The sequence below is a fragment of the Oreochromis niloticus genome, linkage group LG3 (assembly GCF_001858045.2).
Source record: "Oreochromis niloticus isolate F11D_XX linkage group LG3, O_niloticus_UMD_NMBU, whole genome shotgun sequence".
NCBI classification, from domain to species: domain Eukaryota; kingdom Metazoa; phylum Chordata; class Actinopteri; order Cichliformes; family Cichlidae; genus Oreochromis; species Oreochromis niloticus.
Window position 1 is genome coordinate 51,071,629 of NC_031967.2, and position 27,547 is coordinate 51,099,175.

The 27,547-nt window shown below is 39.5% G+C and overlaps 2 protein-coding genes and 2 long non-coding RNA genes across 4 annotated transcripts; 2 read left to right on the forward strand and 2 right to left on the reverse strand.

Annotated features, from left to right (window-relative positions):
- Nucleotides 1-1,390: 1,390 nt before the first annotated feature.
- LOC102082831 (copia protein) lies at nt 1,391-10,271 on the reverse strand. Its single transcript, XR_267218.3, has 4 exons — nt 8,765-10,271; nt 5,645-7,547; nt 3,257-3,625; nt 1,391-3,018 (listed from the first exon to the last, which is right to left on the reverse strand). It is a non-coding gene; the product is annotated as a copia protein (long non-coding RNA).
- A 2,666-nt stretch (nt 10,272-12,937) lies between these two features.
- On the reverse strand, nt 12,938-18,260 carry LOC109202524 (programmed cell death 1 ligand 1). The gene is made up of 3 exons (XM_025905966.1): nt 18,163-18,260; nt 15,305-15,664; nt 12,938-13,696 (listed from the first exon to the last, which is right to left on the reverse strand). The coding sequence occupies exons 1-3, from the start codon at nt 18,224-18,226 to the stop codon at nt 13,623-13,625; spliced, it is 498 nt and encodes a 165-aa protein (XP_025761751.1). The 5' UTR covers nt 18,227-18,260; the 3' UTR covers nt 12,938-13,622.
- A 2,663-nt stretch (nt 18,261-20,923) lies between these two features.
- On the forward strand, nt 20,924-21,552 carry LOC102082771 (uncharacterized). The gene is made up of 3 exons (XR_002062477.2): nt 20,924-20,961; nt 21,043-21,078; nt 21,293-21,552. It is a non-coding gene; the product is annotated as an uncharacterized LOC102082771 (long non-coding RNA).
- Nucleotides 21,553-21,852: 300 nt separating this feature from the next.
- LOC109202545 (mucin-2) lies at nt 21,853-24,707 on the forward strand. The gene is made up of 3 exons (XM_019360281.2): nt 21,853-21,890; nt 23,509-23,985; nt 24,105-24,707. The coding sequence occupies exons 2-3, from the start codon at nt 23,649-23,651 to the stop codon at nt 24,191-24,193; spliced, it is 426 nt and encodes a 141-aa protein (XP_019215826.1). The 5' UTR covers nt 21,853-21,890; nt 23,509-23,648; the 3' UTR covers nt 24,194-24,707.
- The last annotated feature ends 2,840 nt before the right edge of the window (nt 24,708-27,547 follow it).

Sequence of the window (27,547 nt, forward strand, 5' to 3'; positions counted from 1 at the left end):
TCAGCATAGCAGTGAAAATGTATGCTATGTCTTCTAATGATGCTGCCTAAAGGAAGCATGTATAATGTAAACAGAATTGGTCCTAGCACTGAACCCTGTGGAACTGCATAAGTTACCTCAGTGTGTGAAGAGGACTCTCCATTTACATGTACAAATTTGAGTCTATTAGATAGATATGATACAAACCACTGCAGCGCAGTACCTGTAATACCTACAGCATACTTGAAGCAGGACTTGAACCAGTACATTAATGTCAGCTGACAGGTGATTGTCACTGAGAGTATATGCATATGGTTTAGTAAACTTTATCACTGAATACTATCACAGAATACTTGTTTATATATGATAGTTTGTCTTCTTATGTGTGTAAATATGTTTTACAAGAATAAAAAAAATGTATGTGATTCAGTGCTCTTGCTCTGATGAAGTTTTGAACTTTTTCTTCATTACTACATCAACAGCATAGTTATGTTTTAGCACTGACCTACAGAAAACCTCCTGCTGTACAATACAATGCGAAAATACCTGTTTTACCAAGACCAAGTTAAATCCTGTTAAATCCAGAATTGAATTCAAAATCCTGCTCCTCACATACAAGGTCTTAAATAATCAGGCCCCATCTTATCTTAATGACCTTGTAGTACCATATCACCCTATTAGAGCACTTCGCTCTCGCTCTGCAGGCCTACTTGTTGTTCCTAGAGTATTTAAAAGTAGAATGGGAGGCAGAGCCTTCAGTTTTCAGGCCCCTCTTCTGTGGAACCAGCTTCCAGTTTGGATTCGGGAGACAGACACTATCTCTACTTTCAAGATTAGGCTTAAAACTTTCCTTTTTGCTAAAGCATATAGTTAGGGCTGGACCAGGTGACCCTGAATCCTCCCTTAGTTATGCTGCAATAGACGTAGGCTGCCGGGGATTCCCATGATGCATTGAGTTTTTCCCTTCCAGTCACCTTTCTCACTCACTATGTGTTAATAGACCTCTCTGCATCGAATCATATCTGTTATTAATCTCTGTCTCTCTTCCACAGCATGTCTTTATCCTGTTTTCCTTCTTTCACCCCAACCGGTCGCAGCAGATGGCCCCGCCCCTCCCTGAGCCTGGTTCTGCCGGAGGTTTCTTCCTGTTAAAAGGGAGTTTTTCCTTCCCACTGTTGCCAAAGTGCTGCTCATAGGGGGTGATATGATTGTTGGGTTTTTCTCTGTATTTATTATTGTGCTATCTACTGTACAATATAAAGCGCCTTGAGGCGACTTTTGTTGTGATTGGCACTATATAAATAAAATTGAATTGAATTGAATTGAATTTACTTCTGGGTTAATTTCAGTCACTTTCTCTTACATGCAGTGTTATAGCAATCTGAAATAAATTGATTTACACACAAACAGGTTCTCTTTGTGAGGTTTTAATTTGCATTTGGAAAAGGGGGCAACCAACAGTACAGAGTATGGCAGCAGTTTGCATGGCATTTGACAAAGAAGGATAACAGGCATAGTTATCTTCTGCCAGGGTCACAGAATACAGTCAGAATATTGCATGCAAAAGATAGGTTGTACAGTTGAGTATGTCTTGTATTGTAAGATTATATGAACACAGAACATTGTTATGGAGCCTAAAGCACTAAAATCTTTTAACTGTCATCATGTTGCTGGTTTGCATATCAGTAATATGAAAGCTGGCTTGTTTAATACTTCCTTTGTCTTCGTGCATGCTCAATCATCCAGGTAGGGAAATCCCAAAAAGTTGATTCTGTTCATCTGGACGTAGCGTTTTCAGTCGGAGAAAGATTTGGTCACTCATCAAAGTGGCCTCTTCAGTCTCCAAGACTTCTCCAAGACTGAAGATGTGTGCAGTGTTATAGCAATCTGAAATAAATTTACACATAAACAGGTTCGCTTTGTGTTTTTCCCACTGAAAATGCTAGATTGAGATGAACAACATCAACTTGGGGCCAAGGTGATGCTCTTTCTCTTATGTTGTTTACAATATATTTAAATGATTTGGCTCTTGAGGTAATAAGTTGTATGACTCACTCCAGTGTTTTGTTGTATACCAATGATATTCCCCTTACTAGCCAATTAGAGGAATTTTATGTGCAAAGCAAACTGACTTTGCTTTGGCAGTTGTTCTTGTTAAAGATCAATTAAATCAATTAAAGTTAGCTTTGAAAATGATGTTATAACCTGAACAGCATTCTCCTCGTCTTAAAAATTACAGGTAAGTTACTTAACAGGTTTCAATAGCTGTTGAAAGATATATTTTTAAGCGAAAAGCCAGAATTCACACTGAAATGAAGCCAATCAAAACAAAAGACTCATTCAACCACTACCTGTGAAACCTACATGTGATAATCAAACTTTATAACACCTCTTTATCACATCAACAATAATTTCACTTGTACTATTTTGTCTATACTGTAAATATTATTGCTTTAATCTTTATCTTCATTATAATTTACCGGTTATATTTGAATTTTTTATTTGTCGATGTAGTCTTGTATAGAATTTTCCATTTTTAATATACATTTTAAGTGACATTCTGTAACAATACAGATTCCCTCTGGGAATTATAAAGTCTTATTATCATTCTGAAACAGCTCTGGAATCAAACTTATCAAGACATCAGATGTTTTTAGCTGTACTGTTGGGAACAGAATCTGTTCCTTGGCCTTCAACTTTAGCAGATTTAAAAAACATTATTGAGAGGACCACTTTGAGAATGTTCTTTAACATTTGCAGCTTGAACTTGTCATTCAACAAAGTAACATGAAGAATTTCAGCAGGACACTCACAGTTCAGCTGTGAAGAGATTTTAGATATTTCTTAAATAATCATCCCAGGGCTATCAGAGTGAGGTTTCTCCAAGCCCCCTGCCTCTACTTTTCACATTTTGTTTTGAAAGAAAAACAACAACAACAACAACAACAGCAACAAGTGTAACAACAGTGGCGACACCAAAAACTATAACAAAACTAACAATGATAATCCATCCATCCTCTGTGTGTCCTCCTGTCTGACCTGCAGGTGAGAAACAGGTGTGAGGTGTCAGCTGTCAGGTAGGTGATGAGTGAAGAACAGAACAGAATCCATTTCCTCTTCAAACTGCTGTCAGACATTATCTACTGCACTCTGATCACATCACTCAGACCAGCTGCTTTCTACAAAGTCTCATCAACAACATCTTTAGAAACAAACATCAACAACCAGGAAGCAGCTTCACCTCTGATCACACACACACTCAACTCGACTCACTCACCTGGAGGATCAACAACACTCAGGTAGATGATGCTGATGGGGTCGGTCTTCAGATGAGCTCTCCTCTTGCGATTTGTTCCTGTTGCGACACGACACTCATATGTTCCAGTGTCATTAATGTTCACATCGTTCAGAATCAAAGACACGTCTCCATCCTTCATCTGTCTGTCCTGCAGATCCACCCTGTCTATAAAGTATGGATGCTGCTTGCCTCTATCGGGATGACCATCCAGGAACAAAAACACATACTGATCCTGCAGGTCAGCTCTGCTCCACTCTACAACTGTGATGAGCTTCTTGTTTGGAGCTCGACACTGCAGAGTGACGTTCTGCCCGACGGTTGCTGTGGTGGCTGTGAGGTTCACGTGGACTGAAGGAGAGAGAAAGTTACAGAGAACAGAGAGGAGGGATTCACAGCTTTGATGATATGAAAGGAGAAGTAAAAATGAGTCAAAGACAAATGAAGGGGAAGACAAATTTGCATTTTCTTTTCAGGAAGGGGGCAAGTTACATTACTGCTTCATTCAAACATAGGTCACTTATAAGTCAATGTTCCTTACAACTTCATCCAAGCATTACATTTGATGTACTGTTGCATTAGCATAGATCAAAAGTGAGATTTTTCCAGGACATTCAATCACACGTAATCCCTGATGTGAGCGTTTTCTCTCTTGGTTGCCTTTGTTTTTGTTATTGTTGTTGTTTGTTGTTGTTGTTGCCTTAAAAAAAAGGGAATCTTTTGAAAATTTTTACTATTTTGAAGTGACTTGTGAAAGTAAATAATAGAGAAATGTTTCTGTCTTTTGTTCCAAATTTTACTGTTTTTTACACAATCCTGTGCAATAATATACACACATGATTATAACCCTAGTTTTACTATCAAAGGTAATGCAAAGATATGCAGATGGATTAAGGACTGATTACTGGAACAAACCGCTGCAGTTCTACGAGATCAAGAGCTCTGCAGCAGGAACTCCATGAGCTTGTTGGACTTTTTCTTATGTTTGCAATGATGTGATCATTTAAATGGATCACCTCAGGCACTTGTGAACATGTACTCAATCGTGAAGGGAACCCGGCACCAACCACACACACACACAACAAGGAGGAACCACCACCCAGAAAACCATTCCACTATGGGCTCAAATTGTGGTCATAAATATTTTGTATTTGTAAATCAGAATGTGTAGTTGTGCACTGAGTTTTATAACCTTGTAAACCAAAATATCTGAAAACTTTTATCTTTGTGCATCTATAGATGAGAATTTTTGTGTTTGCTAAAAATATTTACACAAGTTATAAAATGTTTTTGTTTAGGTCTGGTTACAAATACAAAGCAAAACACTACATGTATAACTGCGTTCCAGCTTCCTGGATGTGTGTAAGTTTCTTTTATCTTCCTTTTTTTTGCAAGTCTCGTTTGGTACTTTAGTGATCAGAATTATTGTCTGAAGGCCAATACAGCTTTGCCATATTTGATTTGATTTAATTGACCATTTTTATTACTACTTATTTATTTATTTTATTTTATTTTATTTTATTTTAAGTAATTACAGACAGGACAGACAGGACTGAGGGATAGGAAAGAGAGAAAGCCACCTGCAGGGAGTGAGGTGAGGGGAGATGTTCCCAGAGAGGTGGAGTCTCTGACCCAACCTGACATATAGACACAGACAAACGCACACAGAGACACAAAGATGCATCCCCACTAGAGATGTGCAAAGCAGCCGGTATTTTTGTATCTGTATTTGTATTTGTTGAGGAGGGAAAAGTATTTGTATTTGTATTCGAATAAAATTCAAAATAGGCGTAAAAATCCAGTTTTTTTGCGTTACACTTCTAACAAACAATATAGTGTAAGTAGTCTTTAATTATACCCATTATAATAATTATGGATATGCAGTATTAGTTGATATTTTTCCATTAATCCAGCAATGAACATGTAATAAGGAATGTCATTGTAAGGAAAATAACATAACAGCCATTGGCTGTTATGTTATTTTATTGCCAGATGGCTCAGCAGCAGCAGCAACACTCTTCTATTTAGTTCCCCAAATCCATGTTGGGAGTTTCAGCTAAGTTAATGAGTGAAAACTACACAAGCATTGTTTTAACCTTTTTAACTGAACGTTAACGTTACTCTGTAAACAGCCTATTGTCTAAATTACTGAGCTAACAGAGCTACGTAAACAGAGCAAACATGAGAGCGCCCGACTGCAGACGTCAATAATGCAGCGTGATGGAATAATCTCCCGATCTTCGCGAAAGTTATAAACTGCCTCTGGAACCCAGTTAAGGTACAAAAAAACAAAAATAGTGATGCAGTTCAGCCTGTTTTCGCTCAGCCGAGGCTTCTCTGTTGCTGTGTGCAGCAGCCTGTGTCAGTCACCTTTTACACGTCACTCACTGTTGAGCTCGAAGAGTTTTCTTCTTCTTCAGCCATGTTCTCTTAATAATGTACACACTTGGTTGGTTGATTACTTTTCCCGTTTCTTTTATTGTCCGCAACACAGGAGGGGAAAACATACATCCATTTCTGGCAGTTCGCGCTTCACAATAACAAGGAACAGGAAGTGAAGTCTTCTATGATCACCAAAATAAAATCATTTCCAAAATAAAATGACAATCAGAAAACGTCTTTTACAACACAAGATAAATTAATATATTTACTCATGAGAACACAAATCTAACACCCCCCCTTGTTCTCATGCTGTTAACCCACAGCATCTTATGCATTTCCAAAGAACCATTTTTGAAACTTTCTGAGTCTCACTCTTGTAACTGGTTTTGTTAGTACGTCTGCAGCCATTTCTTCTGATGGACAATGTTCAATGCGGATTTTTCCTTCATTTACCGCTTCACGAATGAAGTGATATTTCACATCAATGTGCTTCGACCTCTGTCTGTTCACTGGATTTTTACTCAAAGCAATGGCCCCTTGGTTGTCCCCAAACAGTTTAGTACACGTGTACCTTTTTCTGTCCATGCCGTTTAACAGTTGGGTTAAGTACATGCTTTCCTGAGTAGTGGTTGCAAGACCAATGTATTCAGCTTCACATGTTGAGAGTGCCACTGTAGGCTGTTTCTTCGTTTTCCAAGATATTACTGGTCCCTCTTTAGTAAGTGCAAAACAGTAGCCTGTTGTACTGCGTCTGTCTTTTACAGAGGATGCCCAGTCAGAGTCACTGTAAGCAATTAGATCTAGATCCTCACTGCTTTTCTTAAAGATCAGTTCAAAGTCATTTGTACCTTTTAGGTATCTGAGGACTTGTTTTGCCGTTACTAAGTCCTCTCTCGTGGGTTGAGCTAGTGTTTGAGATAGTCTGCTAACAACCCAGCTTATATCTGGTCTCGTACACGTCATGGCATATATCAGGCTGCCCACTATTTCTCTGTACTCTCTTGAGTTAACTGTCTCATTTGCATCACTTCCTCCACATGTAGTAGTGTCCGTTTTTAGTTCACACGGTGTGGATCTAGTTTTGCAATCTGACATCCCAAAGCGTTCCAACATTCTTTGAATGTACCTCTTCTGATTCATCCTGATTTCAGCCTCTTTTTGTATAAACTGGATACCAAGAAAACTGGATATTTTCCCCAGGTCTTTCATGTTAAACTTTGACCTCATTGTTTCTTTGAATGTGTTTAACAAGTTATTATTGCTAGCCGCAATGATCAAGTCATCTACCCAGATGATAACCAGTAGAGTTTCATGGTCAATGTCTTTCCTGTATACACAGTGATCAGAAAGGTTTCTTTCAAAGTCATTTTGTTCAAGGTAGTCATTCAAGAGTTTGTACCAGTTTCTCCCTGATTGTTTTAACCCGTAAAGGGATTTTTTTAATTTGTACACCAAATTTTCTCCTGACTCTGTTTGCTCAAAACCTTCTGGTTGGTCCATGTATATTTCTTCCTCAATGGGAGCATGCAAATATGCAGTTTTAACATCCATTTGGTGGATAATGAGATCATTCTGGACTGATATTTGCATTAGGGCTCGCACAGATGTCATGTTTGCTGTTGGTGCAAATGTCTCTTGGTAGTCTATGCCTTGTGTTTGGTTGTAACCTTTTGCTACAAACCTGGCTTTGAATATTTGTCCTTGTTCATTTTCTTTGAGAGCGTAGACCCATTTTCCTCCAATGGTATTTCTACCAGTAGGTAAAGTAGTCAGTTCGAATGTGTCATTCTCTTTCAGAGAGTTGATTTCTTCTGCCATTGCCTGTTTCCACCTTGGTGCCTCTGGTGACATCAGCGCCTCTTTATAGGTTTGGGGGATTCCACAGGTTGCTCTGTAACAATAATCAACACTTACAGAAGTTACATTAGCTAACTCCTTGCAGTTGGATGTGTAATCCTCTAAATATTTAGGAGGCTTCCTTTCTCTGTTAGGATAGCGTTCAGTTTGGTTTTGCTCATCACCCTCATTTCTTTCTGTGTCAAGGTTTGGTTCATTTGTGTTGGTTTCCTCTTCTCTAGGAGGTCTGTTCTCTGCTGCATTTTCATTTTGTTGTTCTGTATTTTCTTTTGAAGGCACTGCATGCTCATAAGTCTGAATTTCTGTGTCACATTCATCAGTCTGTGTTTGTTGTTCAACAGTGTTCTTCTTGATAAATCTCACAAGTCTGTGTTTTGACACTTTTCCTGTGTGGGGGTAATAAACCAGGTATGCTGGGCTATTCTTACTATAACCCACAAATATTCCTTTTTCACATCTGGGATCAAGTTTCTTGTGATCATGTATGTACGCATAACAGTCTGACCCAAATATCCACAGTTTTGAGAGATCTGGTCTTTTCCCTGTTAACATCTGATATGGTGTACTTTTAGTCCTGTTACTGTAGCATCTGTTGCGGGTGTGTGCTGCATTTTGAATGGCATAAGGCCATAATTCTTTTGGCAGCCCCTTTTCTAGTAAAAGACACCTCCCCATTTCAAAGAGAGTTCTCCATTGCCTCTCAGCTGTGCCATTCTGATGAGGAGAATATGGCGCAGATGTCTCATGCTTTATACCCTTTTCCCTTAAAAGAGACTGGAAGGAACTGCTTGTGAATTCGGTGCCATTGTCTGATCTAATGCACTTAACACTGCCGTATGGTGCACAGTCAGCTAGAAACTTTGCTGTGGCCTCTGTGGTGTCACTTTTCTGTTTTAGAAAGTAAACTGACACTGCCCCTGAAAAATCATCTGTGAATAATATAGCATATTTGTGACCACTTTGGCCACTTGGTTCAATGGGGCCGGCTAGATCAGTGTGCACCAACTGTAATGGCTCACTCGCTTTTGGGTCGCTTTGTCTGTTTCTGTTGTTAGTGAATTTCCCTTCTGTGCACACATTACAATCTAACATGCCACTGCCTGTGATTTTCATGCCCTCTACAACATCAGGTAGCTTTAACACATCGCTAACATTACAATGTCCTAAAATTTCATGCCATGTTTTCACATCACAAGTCAGATTAACAGTGTCACAGGACATCATGTCATTGAATGATGTTTCATTGTTTACCGTTTTCAAATAGTAGAGTCTGTTGTATTCTTCGATAGAGAAGACTGTCCCATCTTTGTTCACTAGCTCATTCTGTCCCTTCTTGAAGACCACCTGTGCTTCATGGGTTGTAGCTGCCTTCACTGAAAATATGCTCTGAGGGTAGGATGGGATGAACAGAGCATCTCTCAGTGTGATGGTGGTACAGTGTCCTTGTACGTCCCGTAGGGAGACGTTGGCATCTCCCCTCTTGAGTGCGACGTTATTTGTCCTGGATCCATCAGCAAGCTCCATGTAGTGTTTCTCTGGATCAAAAGTCTCATCAAACTTTATGAACTTGTTCTTCTCTGTAATGATGTGTGAAGTAGCACCACAGTCCACCATTAGTCCTTCTCTTATTATGTCAGTAGGCAGGAGTCTTTGACTAACTTTAAATACAAAAGTCTGCTCTTCTTTCTTGTCCTCTTGTTTTTCTACAGTTAGTTTCGCATCATCTCTGTACTTGGTTTTTCTTCTACATGTCTCATCACTGTGTGTCGAGCTTCTATGGTAGCTACACCACTTAGGTGTTCCCTTTTGGCGACAATCTTTTACAAAATGTCCTCGGTTTCCGCATCCATGACAGGTGATGGAGGTTAAATCGACCTTCATCACATTATCTGTTTTTACTTTGTTGTCAAATTTCTCGGTTTCCTCATAACTTCGTAGGTTGCTTTTGAACTGTGTGAATGTTAAATCTTCACTGCTTTGAGTTGTGTGAATAGCAAATGGCTTGTAAGCTTCAGGAAGCCCCTTTAAAATCATAGCGATAATAAGTCCATCACTGATGACTTCTTTTGCATTTCTTAGGGAGGTCACTGCTTTTTCAGCTCGGATAATATAATCTGTCACTGTCTCATCTGGTTTCTTCTGTAAAGACGTCAGCTCTGTGTACAGTGCGATGATTCTGGGCTTGCCTTTACTATCGTAGTGGTCACGTAGTATTTTTAAAGCTTTTCTTCCGTCGTCAGTCGCATCTCTCATTACCAGTGAAAGGCTTTTATCATCAAGAAACTGAATTAGTTCAGCGTAGCATTCAGCATTCTTCTCTGCATCTGGATTAGTGGCTGATAATATAGTGTCCTTTAGACCAATGATCCGCATGTGGCCGAGGAACTTTGCCTCCCAGAGTTCGTAACTGTTTTCGTCTCCGTTGAACACTAACCTCTGCCATCTTCCTCCTGTTGTGTCACGCCTGGGCCCATAACCTGTTGAGCTCGAAGAGTTTTCTTCTTCTTCAGCCATGTTCTCTTAATAATGTACACACTTGGTTGGTTGATTACTTTTCCCGTTTCTTTTATTGTCCGCAACACAGGAGGGGAAAACATACATCCATTTCTGGCAGTTCGCGCTTCACAATAACAAGGAACAGGAAGTGAAGTCTTCTATGATCACCAAAATAAAATCATTTCCAAAATAAAATGACAATCAGAAAACGTCTTTTACAACACAAGATAAATTAATATATTTACTCATGAGAACACAAATCTAACACTCACTCATCTGGTCATGCACAGCGGTCTCATAAGGAAACTCAGCTTTTTGATATAAAGTTTTTCTTGTTCCCGAATACAAATATTTTTTTAAAGTATTTGTTCGAAATAAGTATTAGTAAAAAACATGTTATTTGTGCCTTTCCGAATACCGTATTCGGGTTCGGCTCCACCCCTAATCCCCACCCTCATGCACACATATACCAATCCTCGACACTCGTCCAACGTGGAGACAAACAGAAATATGCACTATACACACACTCCCCAAACATACTCTATACCCCAGGACCAGGTACCCTTGCCCCCAGAGGGGCAATCCGCCTCTAGACCCAGGAGATGTTTACCTGCTGTGTATAAGTTTCAGCTTGCAAGTACGAATTTTGATCCAATTTTTCTTCCTTTCAGCTAATTGGTCAATGCCATGTCAATCACAAATTTAACAATCCAATCAGAGAACAGATAGATATGGCTGTCGGAGTGGCGCATTACTGAGCTTCAGGTCGTGAAAGGGTAATACATTTTGAAGCTGGAGAACGGCGACAGCGCTCAATCTAAATATCCCATAAGGCTCATACAAGCTAGGTCCCTTAACTTTGGGTAGCTGTTGAAAGGATAAAGTTTCCGTATACCAGTGGTCAGAAATACCATTGTTACTTTGGTTGTAACACAAAGTCAGGGCTGACTTGGGACCTGTGAGTCACACTGCGAAACATGAAGACCCTTTCACAACGGACGCGGCATGCACTGTGGTCACCACCAACTAAGAGCAAAGGATCCAAAATTTGTGTTGCTCTGGCTGCTGAGCTCTGCTTGTATGTCGTTTTTTGCAGCAGCTCTACGTGTGCTAGATTCGCCTGGTCCTTGTCGTTTCAATACATGTATCTTTCTGACTTCTCGTAGAGCATGACATGCTCTATGAGAGTGTCATGGTCCAGGGTCTAGTGACTCCATGTTTATGTTTTGTGAATATTAATGTTCCTCAGTTTAGTTAGTTTCTGGCTATTTGATAGGATTTCTAGTGTTCCTGGCTTGATGTTCGTGTTGCTTCCTGTTTTACTTTGGAGAGTCTCGCGTCCCATGTTCAGTGTTTTAAGTTTTTCTCCTTTGTCTCATTAGGTCTAATTAGCTTCAGCTGTGTCTCCATCCTCTGTGCCATTTCCTCATTTCCCACGTTGTGTTTTTATTGTGTTTTTGCCTTTGTTCCTCATCAGTTCGTCTGCACCTCACCCTCTGTGTCACCTCTGCTTGTCATCCTCAGTGTTTCTCCTGGGTATCACCCCGAGTTCATCATCCCCCTGCTTTGCTTCTGTGTTTCCTTGGTATTTCCATGTCTCAGGTTCCTCGTTCCTGGTTTTCATGTTTTTGCATTGTTTTCTATGTTTCTCATGTGCTTTTGGTTAGCTTTTCCCAGTTTAGGCTTTTGTTAGGGTTTCCAGTTCATCTCTTCTTTCATTACTTTGTGTTTTGTACAGCCACCAAAACAAAGGACTAACTTTCAGTTTAAACCTCCATCTTGTCTGCACTTGGATCCTCTCTCTCTCTGTCATCTACACAAGGTTTGCTTGCAAACCTAGTCAGTGACTTTGTGTTGTACTATGTTCAAAATATGTATCGCTCATTCATAACAAAGAAAGCTTTGTAACTATCTCAACTAGTGCAGAGCTTAAATCCTCCTGCTACATCTGCAAGGAATCTTTTTCTTTCTGTTTCTGTTTGACCACAACTGCATTGCCTTAAAGGACAATAATTTTCATATGTTTTTATTATCTTGAAGGATACATCAAATACTTTATTAATATCCAACTCCTTACAAACCACATCCCAGTTCTGTTTGGATAATTTATTTTAAAAAGCATTCATGTTAAATCCTTGGTCATCTTTCTGCCATCACAGTCAAGAAAAACTCCCTAGAAATTCCTGTGATGCAGTAAGTGAGTGAGAGCATCAGAGAGAGAGAGAGAGGTGGGAAGTGCACATCTTCTACAGATGTGCTGAGGAAAGCGTCCTCACATCCTGCATCACTGTGCGGCACACACAAACACACACACACAGACTCATATTTCTGAACACTGGACATTAAAAGTGCATCTTGCTGTGCTGTACACACTACTTTAAATGCTGCTGCTACTTTACTTACAATCAATGAACTATAACTGTCTTTATAGCAGATAATATGTCTACATTGATCTCTCTCTGTATGCTAGTGCAACAGAGATACATTTAAAAACTCACCAGAAGAAGACGCCTCTAAAATATTAAAAATCAATATTAACATCAGTCCCATTTTTTCAGACATCATGACACTTCCAACAGACGCAACAGAGAAGACTTTCTGGGACACTTGCACTTTCACTTTAGTTTTCAGGCTATACGCACAGATTCTTGATCTGATGTCAGCCAATGACGGCACCCTGATTAAGCCTCGTGTTCACCTCCTATGACACTTCGAGTCATTAAATTGTGGGGACGCCTCTGTTGCAGACAGGAAAATAGACAGTGGGAGACAGAGAGTCTGTAAGTAGGCATCTTTTATGGATACCATTGAAGGTACTCTAATGTAGCCCCTCTCCCATGTCCCTCTCAGGTTTCTCCCACACTCAGATCAGCATGTTTCAGCCTTGAAATAATCAGATTGCAGAATCATTCAGGGTAGTTAGGAAGGTTTTTATTTGGGGTAAATCACACAAAGCTTCATGCTCATATACCTGATACATTAAGATGCCATTTTAATATATGATTCAGATTGGCTGCAAATCCACTAAAATTATGTAAGTATATATATGTATAAAGTACATATAATAATAGTAAACATACAATCATATTTATCTTCTATTTATTTCTATAAGCAGGCTGTACCACTACTATTTTTAACTTACAGATCGATTAAGTACATATGTCTGCAAACAGCATGAACATACCAAACAACATGTTAGCATGTGTATGTAGTAGTTTTTAGAATTAGAGGAAAGTTTCTAAACAGGTTTTGAGAATAATGGTTTAGATGTTTTATTTTGAAAGCCAAAAGTCAGAAGATACATCGAAATAAAGCCAAAGAAAAGCACTGAACGCAACCTTATCCAGATGTCACATATATTTCTCTGCACAGTTGGGAACAGAAATCCTTGAAACTTTGTTAACACCCTCAACAACATGTCTTTTCTATAGTTATTGAGGTTCACAGGGAACATTCACGATGTGCTTTGAATCTGGAAATTCTTCCGTCCTCAGATCAGTCATTCAGCTTGGTGACATGATCACACCAGCAGGAGATTTACAGACGTGAAACATCTGAACTTGCAACTTACCACGAAGAGGATGTTTTCTAATTTTTACATTTTTTTTTTAATTCAAAAGAAGAACAGCAACAAGAACGCAAACACTGACAGACCAACTGTCCGTCCAGCAGTTCCTCCTGGCTGACCTGCAGGTGAGAAACAGGTGATGAGTGAAGAACAGAACAGAATCTATTTCCTCTTTAAACTGCTGTCAGACATTATCTGCTGCACTCTGATCACATCACCCAGACCTGAGGCCTGTAATACAAAGCATGATTTTTGTCTAGTCTGAGTAACTGTCACAGCTGGACAGCCGGTGTGTCCTGGCGCAGACCCAAACGCAGACACAGGAGAAATGAACTTGATGTTTAAACAAAATGCGAGCTTTTATTACGGCTGATAACGCAAATTCAAAAACAAGGCAAAAACAAAAACTGGCAAAACTGGAACTAAAATCTATACTGGAAAAACTAGACTATGATAACGAGGAATAAGAGAGACATAAACATGATTTTCAGCATGAGCATGAGAGAAGCTCTGAGACAAAAACATGAACATGTCCTGAACAGAATCATGAAAACACTTGAAACATTAATTGACGCGGGGGAAAGAAAACAGACAAACCAACAATGAACAGAGGGAGACAGAGGACTTAAATACACAGGAGGGTAATGAGGGAACTGGGAACACCTTGGAAAACACCGCTGACACAAATGAACCTGAACGCCACAGAGGAAGTACAACTAAACAGACTGAACATGGAACACAAGACTCTTCAAAATAAGACAGGAAACATAATGAGACGTAGACATGACAACACAAGCTTGACAACATGGAACACACTGGGGAACCCACATAGACATGGAGGCAAATAAGAAACGAAAACCAGACTAAAAACTCAACCAAGACAAAATAATAATACTACTATAACTTAACATTATCTCTTAAGTAATACAAAATAACTCAACTAAACCCTTAAGTTAAAAATAACACATTCATTTAACATTATATTAACATAAGAAAATATCAATACAAAATAACACGAAATGCTGGGTCACAGACCCAGCCCCTGACAGGTAACTTCAGATTTAACCTTGGATGTTCTGAACTAAGAAGGTGGTTCACTTCTTACCAGAGTAAATTACCACCGTAACTTATCCTGTGAACCTAACCTGCTCTGGATGAAGTTAAATTCCAGATTAAAGATTAACAGGTACAAAATCACCGCTTACTGACCAATCAGTAATTCCAAAAATTGCATCACCATTCCTGGAAGATCACCTGAACCTATGCAAGGAGAGCAGGAGGATCTAAAGGCATTACATTTCCCTTTTTATTACTTTATTCACAGCACGCAATGTTGCAGTAATTGTATCTTTCTATAAGCAATAATATATGATCCAAAAACATTACATCTACACGTACTTGCTGATTTTATATCTGTTGTGTCTTGTAAATTTTTATGTAGACTAAGTTAAACAGCACCACGTCCGCAGCTCAGAGAATAAAAGCTAAAACTATCAGGAGCAGGTTATGTTCTAAATTTTGGTTCAAAATCATCTGAAAGTGCCACATCTTCACTGACTTCTTTCATGTCAATAAGTGAGGAAACTCTGGGTTAACTAAACAGTATTAGGTTAAGTGAATCCAGACAATGGAAAGTTACTCCTGGGTGCCCGAACCTAGAAGAAACATCAGCAGCCAGGAAGCAGCTTCACCTCTGATCACACACCGACTCAATGCTACTCACTCACCTGGAGGATCAACAACACTCAGGTAGATGATGCTGATGGGGTCGGTCTTCAGATGAGCTCTCCTCTTGCGATTTGTTCCTGTCTTGATACGACACTCGTATGTTCCAGTGTCATTAATGTTCACATCGATCAGAATCAAAGACACATTTCCATCCTTCATCTGTCTGTCCTGCAGATCCACCCGGCCCTTAAAAGATGGATGCTGATTGGCTGCATCAGTATGATCGTCCAGGAACAAAAACACATACTGATCCTCCAGGTCAGCTCTGTTCCACTCTACAACTCCGATCACCTTGTTGTTTGGAGCTCGACATGGCAGAGTGACGTTCTGTCCGACAGTGGCTGTGAGGTTCACGTGGACTGAAGGAGATTTAAAACAACACTAAGCAATTCAATTCATTGATACCCAAGGAAACAGCGTCAAGTGTGTCCTGAATCAAAAACTCAAAACGAGTCAGAAAGATACATGAAGGGAGAGACAAGTATACGATTTGTTTTTAAAAAGTGAATGAGTTACAATGCTGCTTGATCACACATTCAAATATAGATCAGTTATCGGTTAATAAGCTCATCCAAACTTGTTTCCTTCTCCTATGAAACGTCACAAAAATCCAACCTTTACTATTATTCAGTCATTTCAATGACAGTTGCAGTAAGTCCTCTCTAGCCTGTCTTCAAATGTGCCAGAACGCTGCAAAAGAGTCAACAGCAACAACTAGAGGGCTCGAACACATCGTTCTTATTGTAGCTTTCCTTTAATGACTTCCATTGAAATTCAGAGTTCACGTTAAATTTCTATTATTAACTTGTAGAGCTGAGCATTGCTTATATAGGAAGGCTGCTCAGACATTATAACAGCAGTTAGCCTCTCTGACCACCTAACCCTGTAAGGTTAATTTAAGCTTTGGTTTGTTTTAATTGACTCCTGACAACTTTTATATATAGGTTAAGTTTTCCTTGATCTTTCTCCCATTATTTTGGCCATAATCGACATAATCTACCTCTAATGCATGTATGTCAGTGTTTATGTTTGGAACGAATGGAAGACTACGTGTTAAAAAAGTGCCTGTAACTTCAAACTGTGAAACACTTTTTAACTGTGTGAAAAATTTCTAAAAAATTAAGTTTTTATTGTAATTATTATAATGTTATGGTTGTGTTTCATTGTGGAAACCCTAGAAACGATTATCAGATTACCCAAATGACCATATTCCAACCAAAACCTGTGCACAGGGTCATAACACTGTGTGAGGCAGGCAGGACCACAAATGCAGGACTCTCAGAGACAGAACTGAACAAAAAAACCACAGCGTTATCACTGGAATTACAGATTATAAAGCTAAAACTACATATACACTAGAAGTCTAGACTAACAGGTAGAACACCAGCCAGGGAGGGAGGGAGATCATGACAATGGACATGAGACACAGACAATATATACACCACAGGGAATCAGGGCAGAGAGGAAACACCTGGGAAACACGGCTGGACATAATCTAACTGACGAGCCAGGGAAAGCAAAACTGAACAAGATGCACACAGGACAAGAGTGTCTGAATAAAACAGGAAACACGAGAAACTCACACTGAGACGCAGACTGACTAAATACCGGGAACAGAGGGAGAAGACAGAGACAAGACTAGGAAGACAGAGAAACAAGGATGAGAGGGCACGGGACAGAGAGAGTGAGAGAAACCACACCGAGACACGATTGGGAAAACAGGCGAATAAACATGGAGAGACAGAGTTCACAGTGAGGCACAGAAAACTAACAAAGGAGATGCTGGAGAAGACACACACAGAAACAAGACCAAGACAAACTGGACATGAAAGGAAACAACACTCAGTGAACTAAGAACAAGAGCAAACAAATTCAAAACATGGGGTCAAAACCCAGGACGATGGTATTACCATCGGCCAAGCTGAGAGCAAGTAATGTAGAGGATTTCAATATAGAGGACTGGTGACTTTCTGAATTTGTTATCAGTGGAACAGACTTTTGCAGTTCTATTACAAACAGAGACACAGAAAGACACTGGGACATAGAGAGAATGAGACCAGCTCCAAGTGGACATTTTTTACAGATGTCCTGATGACAGAATCCTCAGTGGCAAAATCAACTTAAACTGTCTCTTAAACTGGTCCAAAGCATCATCGGTCATCAGGTTCCCCACCAGCAGTGACATCTACATAAGCATTCAGCATAATGAGAAGTGTACACGCCCAGCAAACTTGCACAGGCTGCACTGCGTAATGGATCGTTTCTGGGTGCTGTGAGACGCTTCAGCTCTACAGTACAAAGCCTTCCTTCAAACTAGACATTACTGTATTGCAAACACTACCCTAAATGCTATTGCTATTTAAAATCAGTGAAATTTACCAATTTTTAGATTAATTTTATTAGCTTATTTCTTTCATCTGCTAACTGTTTTATTTCACTGGTATTATTATCTTAATAGATATTATCTTATCTATTATCTTTCACTCTTTCATTATCTTTCCACCATCTAAATACAACCAGCACAGAGGGCTGTTTTTCTTCTCAACACATTTTACATGTGGAAATGACAATAAAGCATCTTTCATCTTTAGCCTGTGTGTTACAACCCGAAGAGGAATTTGCCACAGAAATAGCTGACACAGTTAACTCACGTCAATATTCTGATTCTTTTAAAAGGAAAAACAAACACAATTTACATTGAGTCTATCACAGCACTGACAGTAACACAGACTGCAGCTCGCCTCTGACTCAGTGAATCAGTCCTCCTGAGACACTGAGCTGGACACAGTTAAGAAAATGATGGGTGGAATATATGTGCCACGTCAAATAGTAACAGAACGTAGATATAAACACTCACCAGATTGCGATACCTCTGCAATACTGTAAAATAATATGATTAGGGCTCCAGCTGTTCCAGACATTTTTCCTTATCATCAGGGACACAAATGTCTCTTGGACACGTGGAAACTTTCACTTTCATTTTGATGACGCACAGAATTTAAATGAGTCCTTGAGAGTACTCTAATTTAGCCTCCTTTCTCTCTTCTGTGTCCACCTGCTGTGGCTTCTCACATAACAGTACAGCTCATGAATCATCACACCTCTATATGTTAAAAGCATCACTATCAGTATTGGAAATACTGGCCCCATATTTACTTGGTGTCAAATCTATATCAGAATTTGAAGTATGGCACAGCACTAGTGTGTATCTCAGTGTGTAAATCTGGTTTTAATAGGTTATCAATGAAGTGTTTCAAAATGTAGTTTTAAAATTCAAATACATGCACATTTTTATTTTATTTTTTAATGGAAAGTTATGGCCACACATGCTATCATATCAAATTAATAAGACCCATCCAAACAAAGAACATGGAAACATATTTTTTAAGTGACTTTAAGTCTCTCTTAGCAGATGAATCTTATATTTACTGAGAGTCTATTCATTCAAGTAAGTAAAACCAGTTTTATAAATCAAGGATTTTCCTTTAATTACATTTTGGTATATATATATATATATATATATATATATATATATACACATTTTAATTTAAGCAATATATAGTGGACCTAAATCTGCACATTAATATCTTTCATTTTCAAAGCTGTTTTTTCCTAGAATTCAACACAACTTCTAAACATTAATTTGATATTTTTACCACCATCTAAATACAGTTTATATTTTGCAAATTACCAATTAATACATTAATTCAATGCAAGAGATCCAGATTTCTTTCTAACATGTGTCAGCATTAAGTCATTTTCACATGACAACATCAGATTAAATATGATGTCAACTTTGTGAGTCGTCACTCAAAAGTTACCGAAAGAATGTTTTGGTCAGTTGACCCAGTTTATGCTGAGAAATGTTTTGCAACCATATTAACTGTGAAAAGGAGCATTACAAACAGTTTAGTTACAATTAAGAAAAGTTTAAAAATTCACAATAAGTATTGATTATGCTGTATCAGTAATCAGGTAGGTGATGAGTAAATTCTTTAGAAGTATGCTGTTGTCTTCTTCCTCACACTAAATGCTACAAACATGTTTTTACATTTAAACATACTACAAGAGTGTCTCCATGTGGTCACTTGCATAACTACAGTTCTGTAAAGCTCTCCTGCTTTACTTCTGCCTGCTCCCAATAGACACCAGTAATATGCCCATGCTGGGTGTGCTGTCATGCATGGACAAAAATTGTCAGAAGGCCAAGGAAGTTCAGGTCTCCTGTTTTTTGTTTTTTGTTTTTCCTGGGGAGTTATGTGCCTTTTTAATGCTCAATTGATTCATAGGTCAGTGCTTTAACAAACAACAAATGTTCCTCTGAAAATAGTCAGCTACAAAGAGTGAAAAAGTAGCCAATGTTCAAAGAAAACTTCTTTGGACATTGGTTAATAGACTTCCAGAAAGCCTGGAACAGATGCTCCCACAAATTGTCGACTGTCTGATTCTCTTGAGTACCACTTTAAAATGTCTTTAGCTTCTGCAGCTTGATGCTTGTCTGTCATTCAACACAAAAGCATAAAGAAATTCAGCACAGACTCACAGTTCAGCTGTCTCTTAAACTTCTCAACAGAGCGGTCAGAGTGGTTCAGTCCACTGCACCCTGAGTTTGGGGTTTGACAAGAAAAATAGCAGCAACAACACCAAAGATAAAACAGTACAAAAACATTCCCATTGTTGACCTCTCCAACCTCTCTGTGTTCTCCTGGACTTGCAGGTGTGAAACAGGTGTGAGGCAAACAGTCTCCAACAGTATGAGTAGAAAGTCCCAGTGGATGATGCAGGAGACTCCTGAAGAGTTTATACGACCAGCTTGGGACACCCTAGGGCAAGGAACCATTCACACTCACATATATACATATATATATATATATACATATATATATATATATATATATATATATATATATATATATATATATACATATATATATATATATACATATATACATATATAAAATTGTTTGCTCTTGCTGTTGGGATCTTGAAGGAATTCACACACAGATCAAATTATAAAGAGGAGTCCTGTTTTTCTGGATATGATGTCGCTTCCAGCAGAGGCAAAAACCCAATGACAGTGCAGTCAGAGTTATTTAGCTTCACTTCACTCTCCTAAATCCAGTTTCAGTTTAACTTTAACTCAACTGACTTCTAGATTCAGATTTAAGTCTAAGAGACCCACGTTTCAGAAATTCTTTAAAAAAAATCAAAAAACTAGTTTAAGAAAATAATACAAAAGATATTGTTAAATATGAAACAAAAAGTGTAACTGACAGAACGAAAGTTTATGAAGCTGTTAAATGATGTAATTTAATATTTGTGTTACAATGATATATCCAGAGGAGTGTGAATGTTAGATGGGAAGTACTAAGAAAAAGTGCTTGGGTGAATGAGACAAGTTGTACAAAGTACTTTGAGGACTGAGGTAAAGTAGTGCTGTATAAGAACCAGTCTATTTACCATTGAACATGCTTTAATGTGCATGAGCACTTTTAAGAAAAAAGTGTTGCCTGGTAGCCACTACAGAGAAAAGCACACGGACCCTCTGACACATACAGAAAGAGGAAGTAGGACTATTTTAATTTCTGTCAAACTGCTGCTGATCTCATTTCAGCCAGCTGCAGGATGGAGGGAACATCTGTACAGATGCTGCTGGGTGAGTCTGACCTGCTGGATCTGTGTTGGTGTCTGAATTCTGAGAGATGATCACAGTTATTAAAGTTCATTTCTCTTTTAGTTTTGCTCTCACTGCTGGGCTGCACAACAAACCAAGGTCTGTCAGCATCTTTTATCAAATGTTATATTTTTTAAATCCTGAAGACTGTAAGTAATAATTATAAGTAACTTCTTTCTTAAGGAGTGATGACTAAGGAGGACGTAGAAAGCATTTGATTTGTAGATGATCATGCAGTTCTTGCAGACATCTTGCTGGTCTAGTTTTCATTAACAAGTAGAGGAAAAGAATATGACTAAATATTTTATTTAAGCTCTCACAGCTCGTCTGACTGTGAGTCCCAGCAGCTCTCAAATGTCTGAAGGAGACTTTGTGTCTCTGAGCTGTGAAGAAGACGACAGCTCTGCTGGATGGACTCTGAGGAGAAACACAAGCAAAGAAATCAGGACCCAGTGTGGAGTTAAGTGGGGGAAATCTACTGGGAATTCCTGCAAAATCAGCTATATCTTTCCATGGCACAGTGGAGTTTACTGGTGTGAGTCCAGAGAGGGTCCCATCAGTAACATGGTTAACCTGACAGTCACTGGTAAGCTGAGTGTGTGGAGTTAGTGTTGATGAAGCTGTGTGTAAATGGATGAAATGCTGTAGTTTGTCTCTGTGTTGAGGTGGATCAGTGATCCTGCAGAGTCCTGTCCTCCCTGTGATGGAGGGAGATGACGTCACTCTGCTCTGTAAAACAAAGACCACTCCCTCCAACCTCCCAGCTGCTTTCTATAAAGATGGCTCCCTCATCAGGAAGCAGCCTACAGGTCACATGACCATCCAGCATGTTTCCAGGTCTGATGAAGGCCTCTACAAGTGTGACATCAGCGGTCATGGAGAGTCTCCATCCAGCTGGATCACTGTCACTGGTGAGGAGCATCACTCCTTTTTTTAAACTAATAATTGCCCTTTTCCACTAGCACCTACTCAGTTCTGCTCGACTTGCTCAACTCAAATTTTAGGGTTTTAGTTTGTGGTACCCTGTGGGTTTTTTTTAGTCCCTGCTTGGCTCCAAGTGACCTGAGTCACATGTAGTCTGTGAGGTCAACAGACTACATGCCACCTGAGTCTGAAAGAAGCCATTGACCAAGCAGCAGGTATCTGATCGCGCATTTGTTAGTTTTGTGTCTGTGTCGCATACAAATGTCATCATAGCCTTGTTGCTGTATCGATATCACACACTTTAGGTCAGGGGTCGGCAACCCGCGGCTCCGGAGCCGCATGCGGCTCTTTAGTCCTTATACTGCGGCTCCGCGTGGTTTGGGCAAATAAATTAGAAGTATTTAGCTGAAGTGTAATTTCTTTATGTTAGTTCTTTTTAACTCGTAGTTCTAAATTGGAAGATTATTGTGATATTGAAATATAAAAATAAAATTATATTCTATTATTTTTTTCATCGCTCAAAATAAGAGTCACACTTGCGGAAGCCGGTATACCCGCCGAAATGCCGTGCATTTATCGAGACTTTCAACCCCAGGTAGGCCAATTATGGATCTTCGGATCCACATTATGTCAGCAGCTCCACCGTGAACTATGTTAAAGACAAACACCGTTCACGCCTGACAGATGACAGCTTACAGTCTTGCGTAAACTGACTTCGTACAGCCCCGATTTGCGGACTCTGTGCGCAGAGGTTCAGGAGCAGAAGTCCCACTGTAAACAAATCACGGCAGACCCGACGATGTTTCCATGAACATGCTTTTGAGCATCTCTTTAATGAGCACTTTTCACACACGGTTGCTGTACGCATACAGCCGGCTGTAGCTCAGCTCACAGCCCGACATACACCACCAACAACACAACAGCACAGATAGCGCAGACGTAAAGGCAGCGAGGCGTGATTGCGGGTGCCGCTCAGGTGCGTCCGCCTCCCCTGCAGCGGCGCTGCAAACCACGCCCCGCCGCACGCATTAACCAGGTAAAATACATATTTAGGCAGAATTTTGTAAATATCTATTTTTCATTTTTCAGCAGCATAGTGCTTTTTTCCAATTATTTTTTAAGAGTCAGGTCAAGGCTCCAACAGCCCAAAGGCGATATAAGGGTGGCGGCTGACAACAGTTTTTGTTTGCTACATGGATCATTTTAGTTCAGGTTGGTGTCTTTCCTTTTGTTATATTTCTTTAAGAGTTCAACATGTGTTGATTACATAACTATAATGTAATTTTCTCTGTAGCACTTCATGGATTTCATAAGCAGCACACCTTAGTTGTTCACACAAAGCATAAAGATAAAAAACAATATATATACAGTGTTATCTTCATTTTAGATGTCAAAAAGTATTTGCGGCTCCCAGTGTTTTCTTTTGCGTGGAAACCGGCTCCAAATGGCTCTTTGGGTGTAAAAGGTTGCAGACCCCTGCTTTAGGTGATACTCAGTTGTAATGGAAAACGATGGCAGCTGAGTAGAGAAGAGTTGAGTGAGGATGAGTAGGTACTAGTGGAAAAGAAGCTATAATAACCTGAACAGGTCAGATTCTCTCCGCAGGTAAACCTACAACACTGTCTACTACCACCAACCCCACCAGTGGTTTGCATATCTCTACAGTTACACCCACTACCACCATCACCAGAGCCCCACCCACCACTACCATCACCACCTCCACCAAAGCCCCAACCACCACTACCATGAACACCTCCACCAGATCCCCTCCAACCAACACTATCACCACAGCCAACAACTCCAACCGCACCAGGTCCATCACTTCTACCGATGCCACAGACCAACCAACCTCCAACAAAACCCCAGCCACCATTACAACAGCCCCAGGTGCTATTACCAGAGGCCCACCCACTTTTACAATGAAACTCAACATAGCAACTGTGCCCCTTTCCTCTACTCCACCCTCTGACTCCTCCTCCCTCCACCTTTGGTTCAGAGTGATCAGTGTGTTCCGAGGGATGTTCTGTCTGTTCTTCGTCTGCACCCTACTAATAGTGTCGTTATATCGACAAAAGGCTGCAGGTAATGCTGAATCATTTACCGGTCAATCAATACACTGATGATTAATATCTTTTTCTGTCTGATGCTTTATGTGTTAACAGCTGATACATTTTGTGTGTTGTCTTTGTCACCTGCTGTAGCTGCAGGAAATGAAATGGTGACAACCCCACGTGTCCAGACTGAGCAGGGATTGAACAATAATTATGCCACCAGAGAGCATCACCTCTAAGCTGAACTGATCTCTGTTTAGCTTGTTGATATTTCTTCAGTGATCCTCCAGTTTTGTTTTGCAGTCACTGTTTATGATTCATTTTCTTTTGATTTTACATTACTGTTTTAAAATGTGTGCTATGCATTTCTTTTATATATGAAACACCATTTATTGCCAAAGCCTGAAATGATGAAGCTTTTTTCTCTGCAATATAATCGTAACTTACACAATTAAAGTGTTTTGTTCAACAAGATTTACAATAGCGATTGAGCCCCAGAAGGCCACCATGAAAGAGTTTACTGAGGTCAAAGACAAGAACTAGGATGAGAACTACATTCAAATTCTTGTGAACTTCTGTCCAGTCAGACTTGATTTGAACACCACTGAACCATTGTTAATGCTTCCAATGTTTATCAATAAATGTATACATTTAACAACTTTTCAGTAGGACTTTATGTACCTCCACAAAAAAACAGATGACAAACAAATATAGAATTGTTTTGTTAAATCGGTGGACTGAAATTGCAATCAAAAACAGACATAAATATAATTAACAGACATCAAACACACATTAATGCCACGTGTAAGTTAATCATAGGAAAATAAATAGAATATTTAATGACTATTATCTGAGTTTGGACTGCTTTTATGGAAACTAGTCTTGCTTAAAGTGGAAGGAGAAGTGAGAACAGCAGTGTTTTCAGGACATGCTGTTTACAGTGTCCAAAGTCATCTGTAGTGTAAAATGTGCTGATATAAAACATCTTTGCTGGAGTCGTGGTGTAGAAAAAAAAAGTACATAAAAAATATCTGTCTCTGTCTCCCTGTATATGTGTGTGTGTGTATATATATATATATATATATATATATATATATATATACATATATATATGTATATATATATATATATATATGTACGTATATAAAAGTGCTGTCAGTGTTAATCTTGTTAAAATGAGGTTAACGCCAAAACCGCATTAACACGCCCCGTGCGTGGAGCTGCACGGAGCTAACGCGTTAATGAGCTAACCATGCTAACACGTTGATGCCGTGCAGCCTCACGCACGGGGCGTTAATGTGGTTTTGGTGTTAACCTCATTTTAACAAGATTAACGCCGACAGTGCTAATATAGTATATACACATGTATATATACAGAGAGAGAGATTTATACTGACAGAAACTTTCATCTGGGATCATACTGGATAGTCTCAGCAACAAATGGCAGGATGCCAGAAGCAAAGGTTGTTATCAGGCCAAGCCCCACTGCACTAAAGGAAGACAGACTTTTGTCCTAATTTGCCTAGAAACTATGAATTAGGTAATGAAATAACCTGTGCTTTGTACAAATGACAGTCGCACATTGTATAATTTTGTTTTGCTATTCCTCTTAATGTTTGTTTAAAACATGTTTAATGGTGTGTTTGCTTTTGATAGTAGAGAAAGCTGAACCTGTCACGGTCCTGAGCCTGCCAACTCAGTGTTTTGTGTTTCCTTATGCTTTTGTTCATTCCGAGTATGTATTCTGTTGTGATTTGCCATGTGTTAGGTTTCTGTTCTTTGCCTGCCTGCCCCCACTTCTCTGTGTTCCCTCCGTCTGTCCATGGTGTCACACTGTTTGTGAATCTGTCTGTTTAGTTCAGTGTCTTGTCTGGTTCTGTGTCTGAGTTTCCTGTTTTATTGTGAAGGTCTCGGTCTGATGTGAGTGTGTTCAGTTTACGTTTCCCCTGTCCCGTCAGCTCTGAGTTCTCCCAGCTGGGTTGCCCTCCTGTTTATCATCCCCTGATTACTGGTGTGTGTATTTAAGCCCTGTGTGTTCTCCTGCCTGTTGCCGGTTCATCTGTGTTCCACGGTGTTCTGTTCCTCATCTGCGTCTCTCTGCCTCTCACCCCGTTCGTATGTTCTCTGGTTTGTTATTTAGTTTTCCCAGTTTAGGTTTGTTCTGTTAACTCTCTTCCCTCACTGCCTGTTTTTTGCCACTCCACCATTTGTAAATAAACGTCACTTGAATCATCAGTCACTGCCTGCATTTTGGGTCCTCCTTTTCCTCCAACACCACACGGCTTGCCTCGGCAGCCGTGACAGAACCAAACAACTACTCATGGATCAATTATAGTATCATAAGATGATCATAGATCATGTAACGTTTAATGGTGTTTGTGTTTGCTACATACTTACAGAGTGCAAAAGGGAGAACTTATTGAATACATTAACAAAACAGTGGATTATACTCCAATTGTTAGTGTTCCTATTATATCTTTTGGTTATCCTTTGTTGCTTTGTGTTTCTAGATTTTCCATTTCCTCCTGCTTTCTCTGTTTTGCCTGCGTTTCTCATGTTTCTGTATTAGTCGTCTTTTGGTTACTTCCTCTTTTACTTTGACAGGTATATGTCTGATGTGTTTTGTTATGACTCCTTTCTGATCATATAGCCTTCCCTAAAAAACATTAAAAAATGCAGAGAGGTGTATAAACACATAGAGAGTGAAAAAGATGATTAAGGAAGAAACAGTGCATCCTCCTGCAGCCTTGGGCTATTGCAGCATAACTAAGGGAGGGCTGCTAACTAAGTATTTTGTGATCTGAATTCATTACTGAATTAACAGCTTTCAGCTAACATCTGGTTTGCATAATGATGGAGAGGGCAATAAGAATTCATATTTTCTAGGAATCAATCACATGGTTAAGAATTTTAGTTACAACAATGTAGAGTAAAGCAAAAACAAAGACACAAAAAAGTCTGTAAAAGTAAATGGCCTGTATTAAATGGGGCGATTGTGGTTCAAGAGTTGGGAGTTCGCCTTGTAATCGGAAGGTTGCCGGTTCGATTCCCGGCTTTGACAGTCTCGGTCGTTGTGTCCTTGAGCAAGACACTTCACCTGTTGCCTACTGGTGGTGGTCAGAGGGCCCGGTGGCGCCAGTGTCCGGCAGCCTCGCCTCTGTCAGTGCGCCCCAGGGTGGCTGTGGCCACAACGTAGCTTGCCATCACCAGTGTGTGAATGGGTGGATGACTGGATATGTAAAGCGCTATATAAATACAGGCCATTTAAAAGTATATTTCTGTACATTGATGTAATTTAACCATAATAATTATTTATTTTGTAAGCACTTAAAAAATCCACCCTCCAAAGTAGTTCACAAAAGCAGCAAGTCAAACTATTCTGTCTGCTACTTTGGAAATCACACTGAAAAATAAAAGGGTTGGAGGTTAGGGTTGACATTTAATCTACTGTAAAGTATTGATGTCCATTATGTAGTCATACATTGTAGTTAACATTACAGTAACAACTACACAGACAGACCTTTAAGAAAGAACTGTTTAATTATGTCTTGTAATGTTTAAAGAAGACACTGTAACACGTTTCTTGTTTAGTG